Source organism: Nilaparvata lugens, chromosome 2 (genome assembly GCF_014356525.2).
Source record: "Nilaparvata lugens isolate BPH chromosome 2, ASM1435652v1, whole genome shotgun sequence".
Lineage (NCBI taxonomy): Eukaryota > Metazoa > Arthropoda > Insecta > Hemiptera > Delphacidae > Nilaparvata > Nilaparvata lugens.
In genome coordinates, this window is record NC_052505.1 from 22905813 (window position 1) to 22928471 (window position 22659).

The 22659-nt window shown below is 35.9% G+C and overlaps 1 protein-coding gene across 1 annotated transcript in view; it reads right to left on the reverse strand.

The window, feature by feature from the left end:
- The window catches only part of LOC111059708 (hemicentin-1), a 217880-nt gene that overhangs the window by 135100 nt on the left and 60121 nt on the right, over positions 1-22659 (reverse strand). Inside the window, exon 3 of the mRNA XM_039420821.1 lies at positions 9761-10149. Coding sequence (XP_039276755.1) covers positions 9761-10149 — 389 coding nt within the window. The remainder of the gene's footprint in view (positions 1-9760; positions 10150-22659) is intronic.

The window sequence follows — 22659 nt, forward strand, 5'->3', positions numbered from 1 at the left end:
GATTACTTCGCAAGCAACCTCTCAACTAGGATTACTCCTTCTTGGATAATGCTTTCCTTTATTCTCCGACTCTCTGTCTGAAAGTGGAATTAACCTTCAAAGAAAGATGAGCATCGGGCACTTTTTCAAAAATATCGTCTTTTTTTATCAAATGGGACTAATGACCTCTTGTAAGCTTTTTTCTTTTAATAGGTTTAACTTTTTTCTAGAGTTTTTTCATAGAGTATGACACCAAATTAATTCGTAATAGTGAATTTGTAGCTTCGATGTACTGTAATAACAAAGATTAAATTGATTGATCATGCTTCATCAAGGGATCTAGAGCTTAATGGAAAAAATCGAAGACGATTTTAAATTCTTAAAACTTATCTTCATGTTCAACGAGAAATCTAGTATTATTCATAAGGGCCGTTTGCACAGTGTAAGTTTAAGATATAGCTTAAATCAAATCTGGATTTTTTTTTGGTTTAAACTAAAATTCCGTTTGCACAGTATCAGTTTAAACTCTGTATTGAGTTTAAAATCTGGGAAAGTTTAAACCTCCAAAGCAGGAGGTTTAAACCAAATAATTTGGATTAACTTGACATCTGTAAAGATTTGATGGGGAAACAGCTTATAGTAAATTATTTTTCGACGGTTGTTTTTGATGCTTCTGTAGACGATAATTATTATTATTAATTTAGGTTATAGTGAATCATTATTTGAATGTTAAAATAATTGTAATGGAGGAATTGATAGAAGTTTTAAATGCGATTGATAAAGATGACTGCGAAGAGATTTTGAAACTGAGAAAAATTGGGCAAAAAACAAATAATTTAAATTTATGGGATAGAGAATTTTTTTAACGGTTTTGCTTGAGTACAGCAACTGCCAATTTATTATTTTGATTGAATAAACCACTCGATAGAAAATAAGACAATTTTTAACAGTGGCCTTTGATTGGAAAACATGTTTTTAATAATACATAAATGAGATATTGCTTTCGAGAGATTTCTAATAAACGAGGAAGACCATAGTAGATTCAAGCGTAACAAAAAAACTTTTTTATCTTACATTCTAAAATATATTTTCTGTTGCCAACTAAACATAATTTTTCAAAGAATTTCTTGATTGCTTTTCACTTTTAGAACCGAACAGCTTACAACTCTGTGGATTTTGAACAAGAACAAGAAAATTCTAAAATAGTAGCTACATAACCTCAAATTACTGATGGTTTGTAAACAAATAACAAATTTCCTGTAAAAATCAGGACATTCTATTACCAACTTAACGCTAAACTAGTTTAACCTAAACTGGATTAGTAAATGCACTGAGAAAACCGATTCAAGTTTAAACTTTCGGATTAACTTAAACTCGATTAATCGAGTTCAGCAATCTATAATGTGCAAACGGCCCTAAGTGAATTAATCGTTGATCATCAATCTTGAAATCACTTGAATTGATGAAAATGATTTGTTATTGTCAAAGACACCAATCTATCGGAACATATTACTTTAGTTCTGGTTGTTACACTATTATCAATTTCAAGTAACCTAAAAGCTTGTACATTGAACATCAAAATAGGAGTATAAGATAGCGAGGGAGAAGCTCTAGGATTGGCCATCAGCTGTTGACCAATGAAGAGTGAGCTCAGCTATCATTAGCCGAGACAAGACACGCCCAAGGTCAATTTGATTTTGGCTTTTCCCCCTAATCTAAGTATTTCTATCTCTATTTTTCTGCAGTTTTTGGAATTTCGTGTTTACAAGTTTTTTAATTCCATATTATTATCAATTCTTTCTCGTATCCATTTGGTTTTTTTTACTTAATTTTATCTCATTGGTAGTTGCTTCACGGACTATATTTGGAATAATTGGGCGTGTCCTGTCTCATCCAATGAAATTACAGCTCAACCCTCATTGATCAACAGCTAATTGCTAAGCGAAGAATTTCTCCCTCAGTATTCTATATTCTGCTGCTCAATGTTTAAGCTTTCAGTCTACTAGAGTTTGATCATGGTTTAGCAACTGAAACTAGTATCTCAAATTGTATCTCAATGGATAATAAGGGTAAGACAATATAAATATTCGTATAAATTCAATATGGATATCCACCACATTATTTTCACAAGAATCTACCTGAATTGCTATTCCGATTCAATTCACTTTGTTGTAAACTGTTTACGATACGATTTTCTACTTCTAGTTCATCTACTCCGTTTCATCATAGGAAAAATATACCGTTAATTACATTATTCATCACTGGTTACATCCAACGAATTAAATCCAATACACTCCTTCAATCCAATTTGATAATTTTTCTATGTAGGTATGGTAGTGTACTATATATCTTGGTTGAGTGTACTATGTACTATGGTTGAGGAAGGCCACTCTTCCCATTCAACGTCTTGTTCAAAGCGGTTGCCAAGATGAGCATTTCATACAGTTTCACGAGCTGCCTCAGACGCACAAGTCATTGAATGATGCCAATAATTGCGGAAACAAGACACATCTCTGCTCAGCACATCTCTCAGCTTTGAAAGCCTCTCTGACAGTCGGAAAGCGACAAGACAAGATGAAGTAAGTCTTATTTGAAGTGGTGCATGAATTCAGTCGGTGAACCATAAAACTTAACATCAAGATGAATTTCATTGTATTAAGAGCATTTGAAGAGTTAAAACTGAGTTTTATGATAAGATAACTAGAGTCTAAAAGGATAGCCGGTATAGTATTCAGCTAATAATTATTGAATTTATGGTTTTTCCATTCTCCGCTTGTGTATTATTCTGACGATTTGTGAGTTTTTATGGAGTTTTGTAAGTTTTGAAAACTGATGGATCCATTGAGAAAGGCTGTGTCTGACCGTGTGTAATGTGTATCATTTATATCATCGATAATAACTGTTAAAAAATATGACACATCAATTTTGAGATTCGAAAACATAATATATATTTCTGGAAGCTCTATACAGATCAAGATCGTTGAATTGGCTCAATCCTTTTCATGTTTGAGGGAAAGCGGGCTTTCCTCTAACGTGATATACGAGTATAATAAATATCATCCATATAATAGAACATGATAATCTTATGAGATAACAATAATTAGCATTGAAAATAATACTGTAGACGTAGGCGAAATCGAATAAGAGTTAGCATTTTTTATTGCTAAACGATATAACGAATATACCATACATTACTTCTACAATTTTCTCTCTTAGATCAATTTGGTCAAAAGTCTTGTAGAAAAATAAATAGTTGTTGATGAACATAGATCTCCAAGAGTCCAGATACGGAACAAAATGAGACGTGTATGGTTGAATATAACAACTTCTTGGCTTTTCTTATTTAAAATCAAACTATGAACTTCCAAAAAAAATTCATGACTGATAAGTAAGATACTGAGAAGCTTAATGCTTGAAATACAGAGGATCTCTTACTACATAAAATATGAGGCGGCAAGAATGACACACCCTTGCAAATATGTAAATATCTTAACAATTGGTACTTGGGGTACACCAGCGATCCCATTCCATTTCTTTTTACTTTCTCTGCTTTCTTTCATGCCTCTTCTTTTACCATGCTATTTCGCCCATGTAACTCTTCTCCAACTTCTTTCCATTGCAAGCCCAAGTCGCATCTAGGCTAGAATGATACTCATAGTAAAGAACGCAAATATGGAAATATCTCAAAAATTGGTGCTTGGGTTACCGCAGCGACTCAACATTTCCTTTTACTTCCTTTCTTCCATTTATACTTTTCTCTCTCTCTGGCTCATTCCACTCTTTTCCTCCTCATATCTTTGCCATTCGTACCGTCTTCGCAGCAGATAGAGCTCTAAATAAAGTAGGGTTAGGTTGAGATCAAAAGTGGCCTGTCCCACTGGACCCCTCAAGTGAAACCGACTTTGGGTTTTCGTTTTGAAAACCTTCGGGAGCCGTTTGGGGGGTCACGAGACCCCTTTTATTGTCAACCCCCCCTCACACGTACGACTGAGTTCACGAAACAACCCAATGCTTTATCCCGCCTGGGAATCATCACAGCTGCATCCACCACGCAGATATACGGCAAATGTTCTCAAGCCGTGTCACAAAGAATAAACAGGTATTCATTCATGAAATTATCTGGCAGTAGAAGTTAGTGAGGAGCTTCTCCCGGTTTTTCTTTTCGGAGACTTAGTGAAAGATTTCCAAGTTGAGAGAACGGATTTATTTTTCGGAAGTAACGATGCCGAACGAGATAATTCGATTGTGGAGTAAGCTCTTTACAATGTTTGAAGTTTTTGGAGACGGTAGATGGCGTTTGAGACTGAGAGACAGGTAGGTCTAATACCACTGGTGTTATGCTATTCACTTGAAAGGATACTCTGCTAAGAATTACAAGTTGAAAGTTTAGAAAGTTTTACTCATGGTTGAACACAATATTTTACCCACCTTGGAAATTTTTACGAATTTCTATAACATTGTAATTTAACGAATAATAAGATGCATTGTAAATGAAGAAAGTGGAAAATTAAGGTATGATGATGATGATGATGAGGGAGAGTGGAATAAATGGTAGAAGGAAAGTTAAGAAAGGTAGGACAAGAAGAAGAAGAAGAAGAAGAAGAAGAAGAAGAAGAAGAAGAAGAAGAAGAAGAAGAAGAAGAAGAAGAAGAAGAAGAGAAGAAGAAGAAGAAGAAGAAGAAGAAGAAGAAGAAGAAGAAGAAGAAGAAGAAGAAGAAGAAGAAGAAGAAGAAGAAGAAGAAGAAGAAGAAGAAGAAGAAGGAGAGAAGAAAGAAGAATATTTCAGAAGATTTGCAGAAAATATGATCTTCATTGAAAATTTATGAAATTTTGAGTGAAAAAGCTAACATACATGTGATAGCGGTCACCCCACCTAAATTTTCGTTCTATGAAATTCCATTATACTGTTTCACAGGATTGATTCAAGAATATTTATATTATTTCAATTGAGCAATTTCAAGTTTTGTTACTCTGAGTTTGGTCGGTTTGTGTTTTTCCAAATATTGATGTATACTTTATAATAATAATTAGACCGACTATGACGCCTCTGTCTGAGGTTGCCCTCCAATAAAACATTCTATTGCATTTAACGCTACTTTTCAAGCTGGGTTAGTGTAGCTATTATCATTCCAGTCAACAGTATAAGTATCCTCCTGATCAGCGAATATCTAATAAAATATTGCTCATTTCATGTACATAATTGTTATTCCCGAAGCACAAACAGGAAATTCAGCACAATATCAAAATTATCTTCGATTGAATCAATTTCAATCACAAAATATTCATTGCTATTTGACAGAACTTATTATCCTCCTGAGTGATATTTCGAGCGATACCGATGCATAATGCTCAGACCTATTATTGTTTATTCTCTCCTGAGTAATAATAATTATTTATAAATAAGCGTTGAGTAAATGTCAATATTTCAACTCTGTTAATTAACACGGGAATGTTTCCAAAACAAACACTGTTGCAGCCATGTTATCAATTTGGTAGTTCGTTATCGGCTTCATGTCGTTCTGGAGTTTCTGTGTTCATTTGCAAAATTATTCATTCTAGAAACATGAAAGAACGTCTATATCAATATTGAAATTCACCGATACATTGACAGAACTTATTATCCTCCTGAGTGATATTTTGAGCGATACCGATGCATAATGTTCAGACCTATATTATTGTTTATATTCTGTCCTGAGTAATAATAATTATTTATAAATAAGCGTTGAGTAAATGTCAATATTTCAACTCTGTTAATTAACACGGGAATGTTTCCAAAACAAACACTGTTGCAGCCATGTTATCAATTTGGTAGTTCGTTATCGGCTTCATGTCGTTCTGGAGTTTCTGTGTTCATTTGCAAAATTATTCATTCTAGAAACATGAAAGAACGTCTATATCAATATTGAAATTCACCGATACAATTATTTACAGTCACAATTAACAAGTTATATTAGTGTCAACATCATTACTACTAAAATCGTCCATTGATCAGTTCAGCTAATGAACATGTTTGTGAACATTGAGTTTAGAGTACCTAAAAATAATTAATAGATGTGCGATATTTTTCAATTTTGGGATTTGTCATGTCTATGGGTAAACTATTTTTGAATGCTTGAATAGTTTTGTCTAGCAGTATTTTGCTGTTTTTAAGGGGTATTTTGCTGGTATACATTGCGCCGTAGCTTTGAATTTCCCTTTTTGTTTTATCTTTTGCATTAAATTTTACTAATTGTTTTCAAAAATAGGTTACCCGATGCAGTTTGAAACTAAAAGGGGTTTTATGACCACGTAATATGCTCTTCTTTGATATGATTTTTCATAACTATGCTTTTGCTCGTACGTGATCATATGAGATGATGACATTAACTGCGTGCACTTTGTGGGAAATGAAGTTTCTGCTTTTGAGCTTAAATTGACTGAGCTGTTTGACTTGATGTTTAAATTCGGTAGGCCACTGTTACACGTTTGAACCAGCGTTCCGAGCGTGAACTAGATTTTTGATTATCCACTTGCGTGTATCGGCAAATGAGACTTCCTTGAAAATATAGAAATTTGTACTCTAAATGAAATAGGTTTAGACTTGATTTTATTTATTATTTATTTATTCATTTATTTATTAGAACAGTCACAAACACTATTTTGGAAAGAGAAACAGGCAATTGCCCAAACTTCTTCAATTCCTTGATTTTCCAGCCAAAAAATGATTCTTTTGGTGTTGTCGAATTGTGTTGAACAGGGTCTTTTTCAGGCGTGTCCATGTGAGCAAAGAGAATAGGATGTAGGAGATTTACAGATTATAATAGGAGATTTACAGGATATTTTTTAATCCTTGTATTCCTATACTCTTCTACGTCGTTTTGCATGAAGAAGTAACAATTTTACACAACCTGGCAATGGCGATAATCGTCGGCAGGAAGCTTCAAGCTACTCAAATTTTTTCAACCCAAGTATCAACTTAATTTGGTATTAACTACTTTGCACACAAACTGCACTACTGCTGCTGCCTCATATAGGTTATTTGTTAACATGAAATAATTGTAGGTGCATTCATCTCTCATTATCATCCGCCTCATTAACCACGCACAGACTAGAGTTCATGTGGACATCACCCTCAGCAAAAAAAATCAGTATAAAAACTTAACTATAGTGCAAATAACTTGACTATACTTATACAATATCACAACTTAGGGTTAAAAACGTACCTATAGTCAGATTAAGGTTAATCTAACAAATGCATTTAGTATAATTAGAGAGAGGGATGAATAGATGTGAGTGCTCACCGTGCGTTCGCCGAGCTTGAAGACGCGACAGTTGAGAAAGGCAGTGCCGCCGAGCTGCGCGGTGACGTTAGTTGTGACGGTGCGATCGAACCGAGGCATGTTGGGCGAGCGAGTGGTCGGACCCGCCTCGGTCGTACTGCTAGTGGTCCGACGCAGGTTGGTCGACGGACGGGCGTGTGCGGTGTCATGGCGGCCACTTCCTCGAGTCGGTCACTCGGTCGGTCCAGGAAGCGCGAGTGGTCAAAGTCCTCGTACTTGGACAGGTCGGTCGTGTCGTTGTACGACCAGAAGCCGCTCAACTCCTGCAGGTAGTTCTCCGTGTCCGAACCCGACCCGAACTGCGGCATCAGACCCGACACGTTGTGCTGCTTCGACAGCATATCGTCATCACCTGTCAATAAATCAATAAATGAGTCATTGCATGTCGTTGTCTAAATGAATAAAATAGAGTGTTAATAAATCGCAGCTCGGACGGATCAAGAAACCAACATAATCATCAATATATTAATGTACTTTCTCTTGATACTCTTATGTTTCCTTGTAAAGGTTGTACAAGTACAGTTGGGAATGTCGCAGTTATGATTATGTATTATCAGTTTTAAATGTTCTGAAGGTTGACCGCTTCTATTTAGGTGAAAAAGTTATATATTAGTTTTTATTGTATTTAATGTTAGAATATGACTTTTTAACCAAGACTGACCACTGAAAGACCGCGATATATTATTTCAATTGAGCAATTTCAAGTTTTTTACTCTGAGTTTGGTCGGTTGTGTTTTTCCAAATATTGATGTATACTTTATAATAATAGACTATTTGGACCGACTATGACGCCTCTGTCTGAGGTTGCTCTCCACCAATAAAACATTCTATGCATTTAACGCTACTTTTCAAGCTGCGTTAGTGTAGCTATTATCATTCCTTCAACAGTATAGGTATCCTCCTGATCAGCGAATATCCAATAAAATATTGTTCATTTATGTACAGAATTGTTATTCCCGAAGCACAAACAGGAAATCAGCACAATATCAAATTATCTCCATTGAAACAATTTCATCACGAAATATTCATTGCTATTTGACAGAACTTATTATCCTCCTGAGTGAATTTTGAGCGATACCGATGCATAATGTTCAGACCTATATTATTGTTTATATTCTGTCCTGAGTAATAATAATTATTTATAAATAAGCGTTGAGTAAATGTCAATATTTAACTCTGTTAATTAACACGGGAATGATTCCAAAACAAACACTGTGCAGCCATGTTATCAATTTGGTAGTTCGTTATCGGCTTCATGTCGTTCTGGAGTTTCTGTGTTCATTGGCAAAATTATTCTTCTAGAAACATGAAAGAACGTATATATCAATATTGAAATTCACCGATACAATTATTTACAGTCGCAATTAACAAGTATATTAGTGTCAACATCATTACTAGCTACTAAAATCGTCCATGATCAGTTCAGCTAATGAATAATGTTTGTGAAAATTGAGTTTAGAGGACCTAAAAATAATTAATAGATGTGCGATATTTTTCAATTTTGGGATTTGTCATGTCTATGGGTAAACTATTTTTGAATGCTTGAATAGTTTTGTCTAGCAGTATTTTGCTGTTTTTAAGGGGTATTTTGCTGGTATACATTGCGCCGTAGCTTTGAATTTCCCTATTTATTTTATCTTTTGCATTAAAGTTACTAATTATTTTCAAAAATGGGTTACCTAATGCAGTTGAACTAAAAGGGGTTCTATGACCACGTAATATGCTCTTCTTTGATATGATTTTTCATATGCTTTTGCTCGTACGTAACGGATGATATGAGATGATGACATTAAGCGTGCACTTTATGGAAATGAAGTTTTGCTTTTGAGCTTGAATTGACTGAGCTGTTTGACATGATGTTCAAATTCGGTACGTTACACGTTTGAACCAGCGTTCCGAGCGTGAACTAGATTTTTGATTATTCCTTGCGTGTAGTGGCAAATGAGACTTCCTTGAAAATATAGAAATCTGTACTCTAAATGAAATAGGTTTAGACTTGATTTTATTTATGATTTATTTATTCATTTATTATTAGAACAGTCACAAACACGATATTGGGAAAGAGAAACAGGGCAATTGCCCAAAACTTCTTCAATTCCTTGATTTCCAGCCAAAAAATGATTCTTTTGGTGGTTGTCGAATTGTGTTGAACAGGGTCTTTTTCAGGCGTGTCCATGTGAGCAAAGATAATAAAGATGTAGGAAATTTACAGATATAATAGAGATTTACAGGACATTTTTACTCCTTGTATTCCCATTCTCTTCTAAGCCATTTTGCATGAGGAATTTGACACAAGCTGGCATGACGATAGTTGTCGGCAGGAAGCTCAAGCTTCCACTTTTTTCAACTATAGTGTAAAAAACTTAACTATAGTTAATCTATGAAAGGCTTCTGGGATGAATGGCTTTTATGTATCTATGAAAGGCTTTTAGAGAGAAGATGAGATTGATGTGTGATCTTACCGTGCGTTCACCCAGCTTGAAGACGCGACAGTTGAGAAAGGCAGTGCCGCCGAGCTGCGCGGTGACGTTAGTTGTGACGGTACGATCGAACCGAGGCATGTTAGGCGAGCGAGTGGTCGGACCCGCCTCGGTCGTACTGCTAGTGGTCCGACGCAGGTTGGTCGGACGGACGGGCGTGTGCGGTGTCATGGCGGCCACCTCCTCTAGTCGGTCGCTAGGTCGGTCCAGGAAGCGCGAGTGGTCAAAGTCCTCGTACTTGGACAGGTCGGTCGTGTCGTTGTACGACCAGAAGCCGCTCAACTCCTGCAGGTAGTTCTCCGTGTCCGAACCCGACCCGAACTGCGGCATCAGACCCGACACGTTGTGCTTCGACAGCATATCGTCATCACCTGTCAATAAATCAATAAATGAGTCATTGCATGTCGTTGTCTAAATGAATAAAATAGAGTGTTAATAAATCGCAGCTCGGACGGATCAAGAAACCAACATAATCATCAAATATAATTAATGTACTTTCTCTTGATACTCTTCATGGTTTCTTGTAAAGGTGTGTACAGACGTTTGCGCCACGAACACGCGCATTTCACTTTTCATCAGCTGATGCTATGCTTATTATATAATTTATTTTTACAGAAACATTAAGATACAGATTGCTGATGAAAGCTGATGAAAAGTGAAATGCGCATGCTCATGGCGCAAAAGTCTGTACGCAGCTCGACATGTGTTGGGAGGGTAATAATGGGTATATATATATAATTATATATATATTCCTCATGCTCATGCTATATAATATAAATAAATAACTATTCAACAAGGAAGTACATAGAATTTTCAAATCATTATATTGAGCGAGCAATTTCTGTATATATTTATATCCTATACTATTAAACAAGCAATATCTGTTCATATGTTTAGATGTTTGTATTTCACTGGATCTCGAATACGGCTCTAACGATTCTCACGAAATTCAGAACATAGTAGGTTTATAATATAAAAATTCGATTGCACTCGGTCTCATCCCAGGAAAAACTAGCTGAAGGACATTAAAAGGATAAGTATTATCCATCTTTGGAAAAACAGCTGATAACAATTATTTCGTCGTATGTTGATGATGGAAGTGAGTGAGCGAGTTCATGTGTGTGGGACTGTGTCAAAATTATGACTCAGCTGTTGAACTTTTGTAATCATTCAATCAGGTACTAAGTGCCGGTTGCAAAAAAGCCGGGTTATTTTTAATTCTGATTGATTCCAGTAGATCCATCTTTTTGAAATGGTCTTCTCTGATTTGGTTCACGTGAAATTAATAAGGAATAAAATTTAACCGGCTTTTGTGGAACCGGGCCTTTGCGAGGGAAATTTTTGCATTCCTCTGAGAATTAATCTCAATTTACTGTGAATAGATAGATGATAGAACATTTCTGTATGAACTATGAATGTTATTATAATTTCTTCTTTCGTAATACATTTTTCATGCTTTTGTATTCCAGAGCAAATCACGGTCCGCGATATTGGTTATTAATATGGTTATATGGTTATTTATTTATGTCTAACGGATCACGAAAACAGCTCTAACGATATTAACGAAATTTGGAACATATTAGGTTTAAGATATAAAAATTCGATTGACCTAGGTCTCATCCCTGAGAAAACTCGCTGAATGACATGAGAAGGATAATAATTATTCACCCTTGCAAAAACAGATGATAATTTCGTCGTCTGTCGATAACAGAAGATGTGAGTGCCTGTCTGGTAGAGATACAGAATTATGTTCAGCTGTTCAATCAAACAGCTTATCCCACGAGAAATATTTTAATCGACTCGATCAAAATAATCTGATTTGTTGACATGACATAGTATATCATTATTAATTAGAGAATATTCTAATTTTCAAAGTTAATTATCATTTTACAGTTTCAAGTGATTAGTGAGTGATATTTTGTTATTCAATTTGGTTTGTAAACATTCTAAATGAGAACTATCCTGTTTTCAAATGTTTGAACTGAAAATTGGACCCGAATTCAAGTGTATGGAACATAAACTACTTTTTGAACTATTTACGGTGTATAAATCAAAATTCGGGAAAGAAACATGTTTGGGCTGTGCCTGTTAGTCCTTCCCCAATCATTTTAAGGAATTGTGTTCTGTGTATCAATAAATAAATAACGAGCGAAGCTTGGTACCCCGATATTTATCAATCAAACAACAAAATATTTAAATAATTAACAATATTTCATATTTGAAATTATAATTTCTTGCTTAATAAAATATAATTTATTATTTTAAACGAGAATGAACAGTTAATATTACATCAATCAACCTGTATCAGCTACCGTCTATAGAAGGCATTGGTAAGACTGAGGATCGGCAACGTTGTTCTCCTATCTTTCTCCACTGCCATTATAATGTGGACCTCACTATAGAATCAGCTTGTTCGATATTTCAGTAACAATAAATTTTCTAGTTTGAACATATTACCATACGAATATTAAGCATATTCAGGCTTCGCCCCTTGCACCTCAGGGGGCGATCAGAAGGAGTAAGTCGCGGTGTAGATTTCGGTTTCCATTGATACTAGTAATTAGTTGTTAATGATAAGATCATTTTGTCATCCTCATGAACGGAAATAGAGACGTGACCATTCATACTTCCATACCCATGCTTTAGAATGTGTTTGTGATACAAACAGGTCGATCGTGATCACAACTTACACTGTAAGCTGATGATAATCAGCTTGTACACAGTATGTGAAGAGATCATTAGTGTAGACTTATGTGGACTGCACTGAGATATTTCAGAAACTCACTTCGATCGTCTTTGAACTTTCATACAAGTCGTACTTTGAAAACGTATTATCTATAATCTAGCCATTGCATTGAATTGAGCTTGCATTGCATTGTCAGCCCAAAGTTGACTTCATCCCTCCTGGTATTCCCTTGAAAAGTCATATCGATGTGATTTCAAACATTTATGGTTTTCACTTGATACTTTCCACCGACATTGAATCATAAAATTCACTTCATTATGTGAACGATAAACTAATTTTCATCTACAATATAAAAAATGATTTTATACAGTTATTTCAATTATTCTGCTACGAGAAGTAATTTCATTGGAATACGTCACTTATATTGACTTTGTGACAAACTTTCCATATTTATGGGAAAAGTACCTCTCCTCATTCCAGAAACCCATGAATATGGAGTCAATGAACTTTCAGTTTTCAATTTTCGAGTTCTCTATGGTTTCTAAGAGCGCGAAATGGCTGAATTCCATAAGCTACAGTTATGTAAGTCACAGTTTTCTTCTCCTCCTTCTCTTTCCTCCAGCTTCTTCACAATTCTCCTACTCACTCCTCTCCTACCCACAGCTCAGGGGTTTGGGCTTTTGAACGCTGTCACGCAGTGTTTATGAGTATCTATTCGTGAAGTTTCTATTAGTGCATTTGCTCTGAACAAAGTTTGTATTGGACTTGGCCTTTGCTTCTGCAACTTTCCACTCTCGTTGTTCAGGCCGTCCATTTCCGTTTATCCAAAGTGCCCGAAAGTCTGCTTGAGAGCTTACTGTGTTTCTATTATTCTGACAAAAAAATCTTGGGCAACCAACAGTAGAAGTCAAATTCTAAGGATATAAGAAAGAGAAAAAAATCCGACTAACAAGGATAAGGAAAGATTTTATTGTGGGCGGGAAGGCGTAGTTGAGAAAGAGGGGTCAACAATAGTATTGTTTCTGCAGTGGTGCTGTATTTTTATTTGTGGTAGCGTGGTAGGTTTGGTGATCAGATTTTCGCATAATGTGCACTTCCACTTCAGATTTGCTCCTATGTCACAGCTAGTAGCCTACAAAGCGAATACATAGGAAACACTTTTCATGAATAGAAGACTACACAACAGAGAAACAAATAAACTGATACTTCAAATTTGAACATTGAATTTTATATTAAATAGTCGTATAGGTATAAGCTCTGGAATCGTACTTCTATTATTTTTTCTTCCTTTCTTCCTTTTTTCTTCCATCATCCTCCATTTTTTCTTCCTTTTTCCATCATCCTTCAAGATATCCCATATCCATTTTATATTCACATAATTTATTTTGTTGGATGAAGAAACATACTCACCCCAAAACCCTAATACCGAATCAGTTGATGTTTTGGAGTTTTGATTCAACGAACGATTTCATATTGAGAAAATTTTGAAATTGGGGTACCTTAATTTTTTTCAGATACTTTCTTTACCTATGGTAATAGAGCAAGGAAAGTAAAAAAACACACATAATATTGTCAAATTCGACAGTTTTATTTGGTACAGGACCATGGTTTCGTGACCACACACGTCACATTTTCAAGCAAATAAAAATGTAGAATTTGTCAATATATGTGTGTTTTCATTTCATTATGGAACAATTCTACAACATTGACAGTGACTCAGTCGAATTTTTAAAAATATGAAACTATAGAGAACAATATAAAATTGAATATTATCATTGGAACTGGCCAGATCATCATAGATGATAGTTGAGAATGGTTGGCTAACTGCTGTAAGCCAAGTCGATTCGAAATGATTTTCTACTTTATCGAAACAAAAAGAACCGTAGAGGGTTTTAAATTGCCAACAAATCATAATATCATCTCAATTACCAAAAACAAACGTAGAAGCTTCACTTCTTCACTTTGAAAGCTTGTACACAATCCGACCTGATCAAAGCAAGACAGATAGGCTCAGTTCAGGACAGATGATCCAAACATCAACTCTCTGCTCTCTAGAGTTTCTGTGTAGAGTCTAAACGAGAATCTAGCTAATGTTTTTTGAAGGAAAAAGAAAGAAGGACGAATGGGGAGAGAAAAATTGAGGAAATTTGAGAGAAAAACGAAGATGAGGATCAGTGTAGCGATAAAAAGAGTTGGTTGAAGACAATTTGAGAGAGGGATACAACAATATAAGAAAGAGAAGTGAAGAATAGAACAGAGATAGAAAACAAAGGGGAAGGAGAAGGTAGAAAAAGAAGACGTGAGCGAAGAAGAAAACAGAGAGGAGGACGATGTATATAACAGTTCAGGTGTAATCGGCAAATTGTTGGCTGTTTTATTAGAGCAAGAAACTACACCACTCACTGCCAATGAATAAAGCCTGAGGGAGCACTGGATGTTCAGTGCAGCTATGGGGAATTATATATCTTTTATTCTCCGAATATATATCGACAGAGGATCGTGAGTAAATAAACGACGTGAAGTTGGCGTTTGCCAGAAAAAGCCGACGCTGAAGAAGAAAGAGGAGCAGGAGTAGAACAGGAGAGAAAATGAGGGTATTCTGGAGGAGGTGGAGGAGGAGAAAGGGTATTTCATAGAGAAGAGAAATGAGTGAGGAAGAGAAGGATTCGGATGGTGAGAATAAGAAGTAGGAAAACAATGGAATGTGGGGTAAAAATAGATGGATGACATGACGAGTATAGAGAGATAGAGAGATTAAGGAGACTGATGAATATAAGATGACAAAAACAGAGAAGAAGAGAGAAGAAGAGAGAAGAAGAGAGAAGAAGAGAGAAGAAGAGAGAAGAAGAGAGAAGAAGAGAGAAGAAGAGAGAAGAAGAGAGAAGAAGAGAGAAGAAGAGAGAAGAAGAGAGAAAAAGAGAGAAAAAGAATGAAAGATGAAGAAGTGAGAGTGTCTGAGGTGTAGAAGCATGAATGAAAAAGTAAAGCATGAATAGATTGAGAAAAAATGGCATTAACGAAGAAGAAATAGATAAAGAATGAGATCAAAAAGGAACGTTAAAGAATACAGAAGACGTGGAAAGACTCAATGAGAAGATTAACGCATTGAACATAGATCAGTCCTAAGTGGACTAAAAAAGAACTACTACTACTTCTGAATATCTTCTTGAATTATTATTAATATTTTTATAGGAGAATGAGTGAATGGATCAAATGGCTAGGGATGATGTAAAGGAGGAAAAACAAGATAAGAAAAAGGAACGCGACGGTCGAATGTAGGAGAAGAGGCTCATAGAAGGACCGGAGAGAACATTAGGATGAAACGAGAGGAGTAGAGAGGGAAAGAAAGAGGATGAGGAGAAAAGAAGGATAAGAAGGAGAAGAAAGCGAAGAAGGAGAAGACTGAGAAGAAGGAGGAGAAGGAGATGAAGGAGATAAAGGAGGAGAACGAAAAGAAGGAGGAGAAGGAGGAGAAGGAGGAGAAGGAGAAGAAGGAGAAGAAGGAGAAGAAGGAGAAGAGGGAGAAGAAGGAGAAGAAGGAGAAGAGGGAGAAGAGGGAGAAGAAGGAGAAGAAGGAGAAGAAGAAGAAGAAAAGAAGGAGAAAATAATGAGTAGAGGAGGATAATTATCAAGAGAGAATGGAAAAAAGGCAGGAAAATGAGAAAAGAGTGGTGATGGACAAAGGGAAGAAAAATTAAAATAAATTTGGAATAAAGGGAAAATGTACAATTCAGCAAAATGGGGAATAAAGTGGAATATGTAGATAAGTAAATAAGTGGAAAGTGGTGAAATGGGATTCTAGTGAAGAATGAAAAGAAGAAAGACAAGAATTGGAAATGAGAATGAGTAGAGAAAGGAGAAAGAGATGAGCTGATCCCAAGGGAGGCGGCGGGCAGAGGCGCAACCATCTTCTGTGAGGAGGTGGAAATTTGTTGTAGGCCAGAGTCAATTTATATCAAGTGAGGCATCAAGTTTTCCATTGATTGAGGCTGCTGTTCTCATGTAAGCAAGCTATCACGTTCGTCACAGCTTGTTTATTACTGTAGCCATTGTTTTACACCAACCTCCTCTCGTTCAACCAATTCACATAGATTTATGATATGCTCTATTGATTTCACTGCGTTAAAATTTCTATTACCGGCTTACTTCGAAAAAGATTGTTTTTCCAAAGAAGGCTTTAATAATATCGAGAGACATTTGAGCATCAATAAAATCTATAATCACAAATCGAGCATGAGAAAATGACTTATCATTTATTGTGGATATACTGAAGTATTCAAGTTGAGTTCCAGATGGAACAAGTGAATAAAAATAAATAAACGCATGTGCAGATTTTGTAGGTTAAGTCTACTCTGTATGAGTGAAAAAATGGATTAATATATTTTATTTCAGAAGCTTCCATTCAAATCTCTCAACCAATTCCTATAATATTCCTCTAGATTATTATTCAAGATTTCCGAATTTTCCAGGTAAACATCTGAGTTGCAATGCTGAATACAACCCTCAACAGATGAACAGATTGACTTGTACCATCTATACAAAGGTTTATTTTGAAAAAGTCAAGAGGTTCTGTAATACTGGGGAAAAGTTCTGCTCACGAAAAATAAAATGAATTTGTTAAACTCGTATATCTCGCCTCACAATCTACGTCTAGTGCCTCAGAGTTGTTCCCATATAAATAATAGGAATTACATATTATTACAGCATATTAATTACAGTATGCTTGATCAGTGGGCCTGAATACGCTCAGAAAGGGTTTTGGAATTCCTGAAATCCAAGGCCAAAATAAACGTTTTTCCCGCTTCTTTTGGCGTTTTTTACTCCAGTTCTTTCGAACACAGCTTAGTAAAGAAGTCAATAATATACTATGCTAGTTCTAGTTTATCTGATATTGATAACTTTGAAGCGATTCAAACTAGTTTATTGTTTTCCTGATAAAAAGTAGCTATGCCATATATCACTCCCAGCTTTTTGTGATCATTAAACTTTCTTATTAATGTATTTTTTTCTATTCCTACATCAATGAGTCACTGAGAATAGAGGAACATTATGACCAAGTCGGTTTAGTTCATCTCTTCTGCTAGGAGCCAACATCATTCTCCCGCCAACTTTATCAATTTATTTTCGTTTTCCTTCTTTTCTCCACCATTTCCATCTTACTCTTTTGTCAATTATTGTACGTCTCACCTCCACTTTCAATTAACTCATTGGAGTGGAATCCCTGCCACAGAGTATAAATTAGAAACACAGCTTCAATTTCGCCGGTAAACAAAATAGAAAACTTGTCGCGCACTGTTTTTAATCAGCGCCAAACTTTAATCGATCCAGTTTGAGCAAAAACCTCCCTGGAAAAATAGAAAAGCGGCACGGTGGCTGGAAATTATTCCAATTTTCCTCTGAGAAGGAGAAGAAGAAGAGTGTGGTTCTCGTCACAAGAATGAAATAATTATCGTCAGCTCCTACTAGAAATTTCATGGAGAAACTTTGATTAATTCATGCTAACAACTACGACTGCAAAAGCTTAAATTGCAGGTGGAAAATTTCTTGGAAATCTCCAACCCGCTGATTTAGTTTGATCCACTTCAAGAGAAGAGTCAGGAAATGATAAGTTGTGGAAAATTTATATGTTTCTATGATTTTAATGATTCTGAGAATTTGCCGATTCACCGATAAGACTCCAGTGCTTTGGGGATTACGGACAGAAAAGGAGTTTCGAACATGTTTATCGAAAGGAGCTCGTTTCATGGTATAGAATTCAAGGATTCATATCTTTTTCATGCCTTTCTTGGTCTTCCTATGCCTCGCTTTCCTTCGAGTTTGTATTCCCATGCTAATATCGGGAGCCTATTGGATGGCATTCTAAGTAAATGAGTAGACCAGTTTTTCCTATCTATTGGATGGCATTCTAAGTAAATGAGTAGACCAGTTTTTCCTATATAGGCCAATAGAGCCTTGTAAGAAGATGATGATGATGATGCTGATGATATCTCTTTCATATGGACAAATTAAAAGCCTAGAATGATAGAATAGAATAGAATGACTTGTTTATTTTTGTTGACGTGCGAAGTTTGGACAATAATGTCCACTCTACCACTTAAACAAGTAAGCAGAATGATCTGCTTTGATATACATGCAAAAATGATGATTTTGGAATAATAGTTTTTTATGAGCAACCAAAAAAAAGAATAATAATAATAATAATAATGCAATGAGGGGTATGTAGCTTATAGCCTCAGAGCTTACTTGAAGATTCTTGGAATTTATCAGTTTCTCAGTCAATAATGTGTGATTGATATAATGCAGCCAGAGTAAATGAGACTTTGATGAAGGGCATAACCATACATATTCTCTATTTCAATCTCGTATTTTCCAATAACGTGTTTTCAAATTAATGTGTTCCCCTCTCTCAAAAAATTCTTGAAATCTCTCTTCTCTTCTGATTTCCTTTTACTTGTTTGCCTCCTCTTCTCTATCTTTTCCTATCTATCTGTTTTCTGATCTCTATCTGTAACTCCTATCGATATCTTTCTATCAATCTTCTCCTCCAGTTTTTCATTCTCCTCTTCTGTCCCACACTTTCTCTTTCTGAACCTACCTCTTTTCTTCATCATCCCTCATATATCTGTTCTCACTTCACAGACGTCGCCTTGTTTCACTCTCGTACACTAACAGAAACTACCCTGCACCTCGTTGAATTGAGCTTTGTTCCATGCTAACAGTGGTGGGCCATTGCTGAATTATTATTGTTCTCAACAGTCAATTGAAACAGACAATTGCACTACAATCATCGCCATAATAACAATCATAGTTCACCCTGCTTTAGCTGATGATCAATGAGAGGCTTTGATGGTAGTCGAGAGGTACTGCAAATTGCAGTATTAACTCATTAATGATGCCGCCTCCAATTGGTATTGTCTACTTTCTTTTTAAAAATAGAATTTCCTTCCTGATGATGAAACGCTTGTATCCCAGCTCTAAATATAGCAAAACTAAACAAATGAGCATAGAGTAACTATCGTATCCCAGCTCTAAATATAGCAAAACTAAACAAATAAGCATAGAGTAACTATTATAACAATACAGAGTTTTATTATAACGCTATAGTTTTTCTATGATACGGGTTGAATCTTTTCAATCTATGTTACGAAGGAGGTCTATGAATCTTTGATACTCATAATTATCAGTTTAAATGAATCAATTAAACCTATTGTATTATGAGCTGTCTATCTAAATTTGAGAATGTTTGTTTTATCCTGATTTGTATATTCAGATTGATGATATGGTGTATAAATTGGAATGGACATAACCTACATAATATTTGGACAATTTAAGACAAAATTAAGAAATTGAAGAAGTTTTGGGCAATAGCCTGTTTTTTTCTTCTCCGACTATAGTATTGTTTGCTCATTTTATAATGAACGAATGAGCTCGTGCTACTCAATGCAAAACATAATCTCAATTGAATGACACTTTGTAAACACATCAAATTAAGCAGAGTAAATAGTGATAATGCAGCAAACCGGAGCTTTTGTTGAGATATCTCGATACAAGATATTGGCGTACAAAATAACCTTCCTGTACACAGCTTCTTACGTTGTACTGTGAACTACTTCAACTAAAGCAGTAAAGACACGGAGTTCAATGAAGGATCAATAAATAATTTTGAAGTTGAACCATAATCCAGTTAAGTTGTACTGTAAGTTCAGTAGCAAGCTTCTACTGCTACTACTTAACATGGAAAACTGAGCATAAGACATCAGTGTTAGCTGGCAACTTCCCTTTGAAGTTCTCAGAAGGAACTTAGTGACCTGAGCTCATTTTGCTAATAGGTCAGACAGGCTTTGGTGCATTGTGATCAGAGTTGTTTGCTTGGTTTAGTTTCTAACAATAACAATAGCTTCTTCATTGAATCTACCTCTTTTTCGTCTCTCACGTCCGTGAATTCATCTTCACCACGTATATTATTCCACTCCAGTTTCTGCGATCTCAAACCTCTCGTCTCCCCCCCCCCCTTACCACTCCTTCTGCTTGTTCTACTTCTACGAGTTTCTTCCTCTTCATGAATCCCCCATTTTTTCGTATCTCACTTCCACGGATTCTCCTTCTCCATATATTATCCTACTCCAGTTCCTGCGATCTCATCCAATCCCCTCTTTTTTCTCGTATTCCTCCTCCTTCTATTTCCATGAGTTCCTCTGCAGTGCAGTGGGAGAAAAGTGGCAAAAAAGATTGCTAGTGTGAAAAAGACGCGCTCACACACACCGCAACAAAGTAAGCGTTGCATTGGCTTCTATCGATGCTGTCAAAACGCCGTGCATAACTGAGATTGTGATCTTTGGTGTGGTGAATAGTGTGTGGTTGGTGGACTGGGGAAATGTTACAGCTCCACTCCTTTGGGATTAGAGAAGGCACCATGAATACAATACAACCTGTCCGTCACCTCACTCTCACTCCCTCTCTTTCTTTGCTATCTCATTCTCACATTCTCACTTCGTCCTTAAAATCACTCACTCTCTCTGCATCTTTTTCATCATTTCATCACTCATTTGCCACTAATCAGGTGTTCTCTATTATCATCTCCAATTTGTACCCCTATAATAGAATAGTTCTGTGAACAGTAGACCTCGCGCAGTTATAAACCACAGCCTCCTCTTATACTGTCCATCAGAGTAAATCCTGTCTGTATGTCGTGTCGGCCAGATATCGGTGTGAAAACGGCTGATGGCTGTTGGGGTTGGTGTATCAAAAATGCTAAGCTAATCATCTTCAAGACATACTGGCAACAGGACAGCCCGGGTTCAAAGCAGAGAAAGTTCGAGAGACAATAAATAATACTATGTTATTTTGGTTATTTATTTATTGCATGCAATAGCAATAGTCAATAGTTCATTGACCGAGCGAAGTGAGGTCTAAGATTCAAGTCGACGGTTTTGCATTTCTCTTTATGTTTAAATGTTTACATGTTGCGCATTGACGGCGAAATGCAGCAATAGATTTCCATGAAATTTGACAGGTATGCTCCTTTTTAAATTGCGAGTCGACGTATATACAAGGTTTTTATAAATTTTGAATTTCAAGGATAATATAGAAGGAAAAGGAGCCTCCTTCATACGCCAATATTAGTGTAGAAATCAGACTATCGGAATTATCCATCATAAATCAGCTGTCGAATGGATTATAAATTGCATGCCTTATTGAATGCAATTTTTATGCACTATCAAATGAACTATTGATAGCATGCAATAACGCATGCAATTAATAACATAGTATTGTCTCTCGACCTTTCTCTGATTTGAACTCGGGCTGACCTGTTGCCAGTATGTCTCTGTGCCGAGCACTAAGTTTAATTCAGGCCTTTTCCCAAGTTATAATAGTAAATTTAATACGCAATAGACTAGAGCCATTATTGTAAGTGAGTTAGCGAAATAAATTATTTTCTCTCTCTATTATGAACGGCCATGACTTCGAGTTTCCCATGATAGATATTTAAAAATTGTGGCTCCGAGTCGTCGAGGAATGTAGATTATGGAATTATCTCTAAAGCTTAGCCTTCTTGTCGCGACATAAAGTGCGATAAGTTGGAAAACAGCAAGCATTGAAATTATAACAAACTACCGATTTTGCAGTTACTATTTGGTCCAAAGGCTCTAGAAGCCACGCGACGATTGGTCAAATTGATTCCTTTCGCCCAATAGGAGACCTGTTTCTAAATACAGTAGTGGGGGGATTCCCCAACCGCGAGACCAGATTACGTTTCGGAGGACACTTTGCTAGGAGCACTACGAGAGTAAAGATGTAGTCACTATGTTTCGCCCTTTTTGGGCAGGTTTATAAGTTTATTTCATTAGTTAATGTAGGAGCTAGTTTTATTTTTTATTAAAGTTTAAATTTTCTAGTAGTGCCATGTCCTGAAAGGTTTAATTGTGTTTCTTCATCATGTACGAATAATTGTTTCTTCAAATAACCGCTAAGGTACGTAAAATAAGGTTAAAATATAATTTAGGGAATTTAATTGATTGAAACTTCCATAAGAGTATTGAATTAATTGAGCCTGTTATTTTTCAAGTTAATAATATTGATTGAGAATAATCCTTTTGATTTTATTAGTGATGGAAGATAATTATAAATTTTTTTTCTAAAGAAGTCGTCGTCGTCGTCGTCTTCCTACAAGGATTAGGCAAATTGCCTGTTCCGA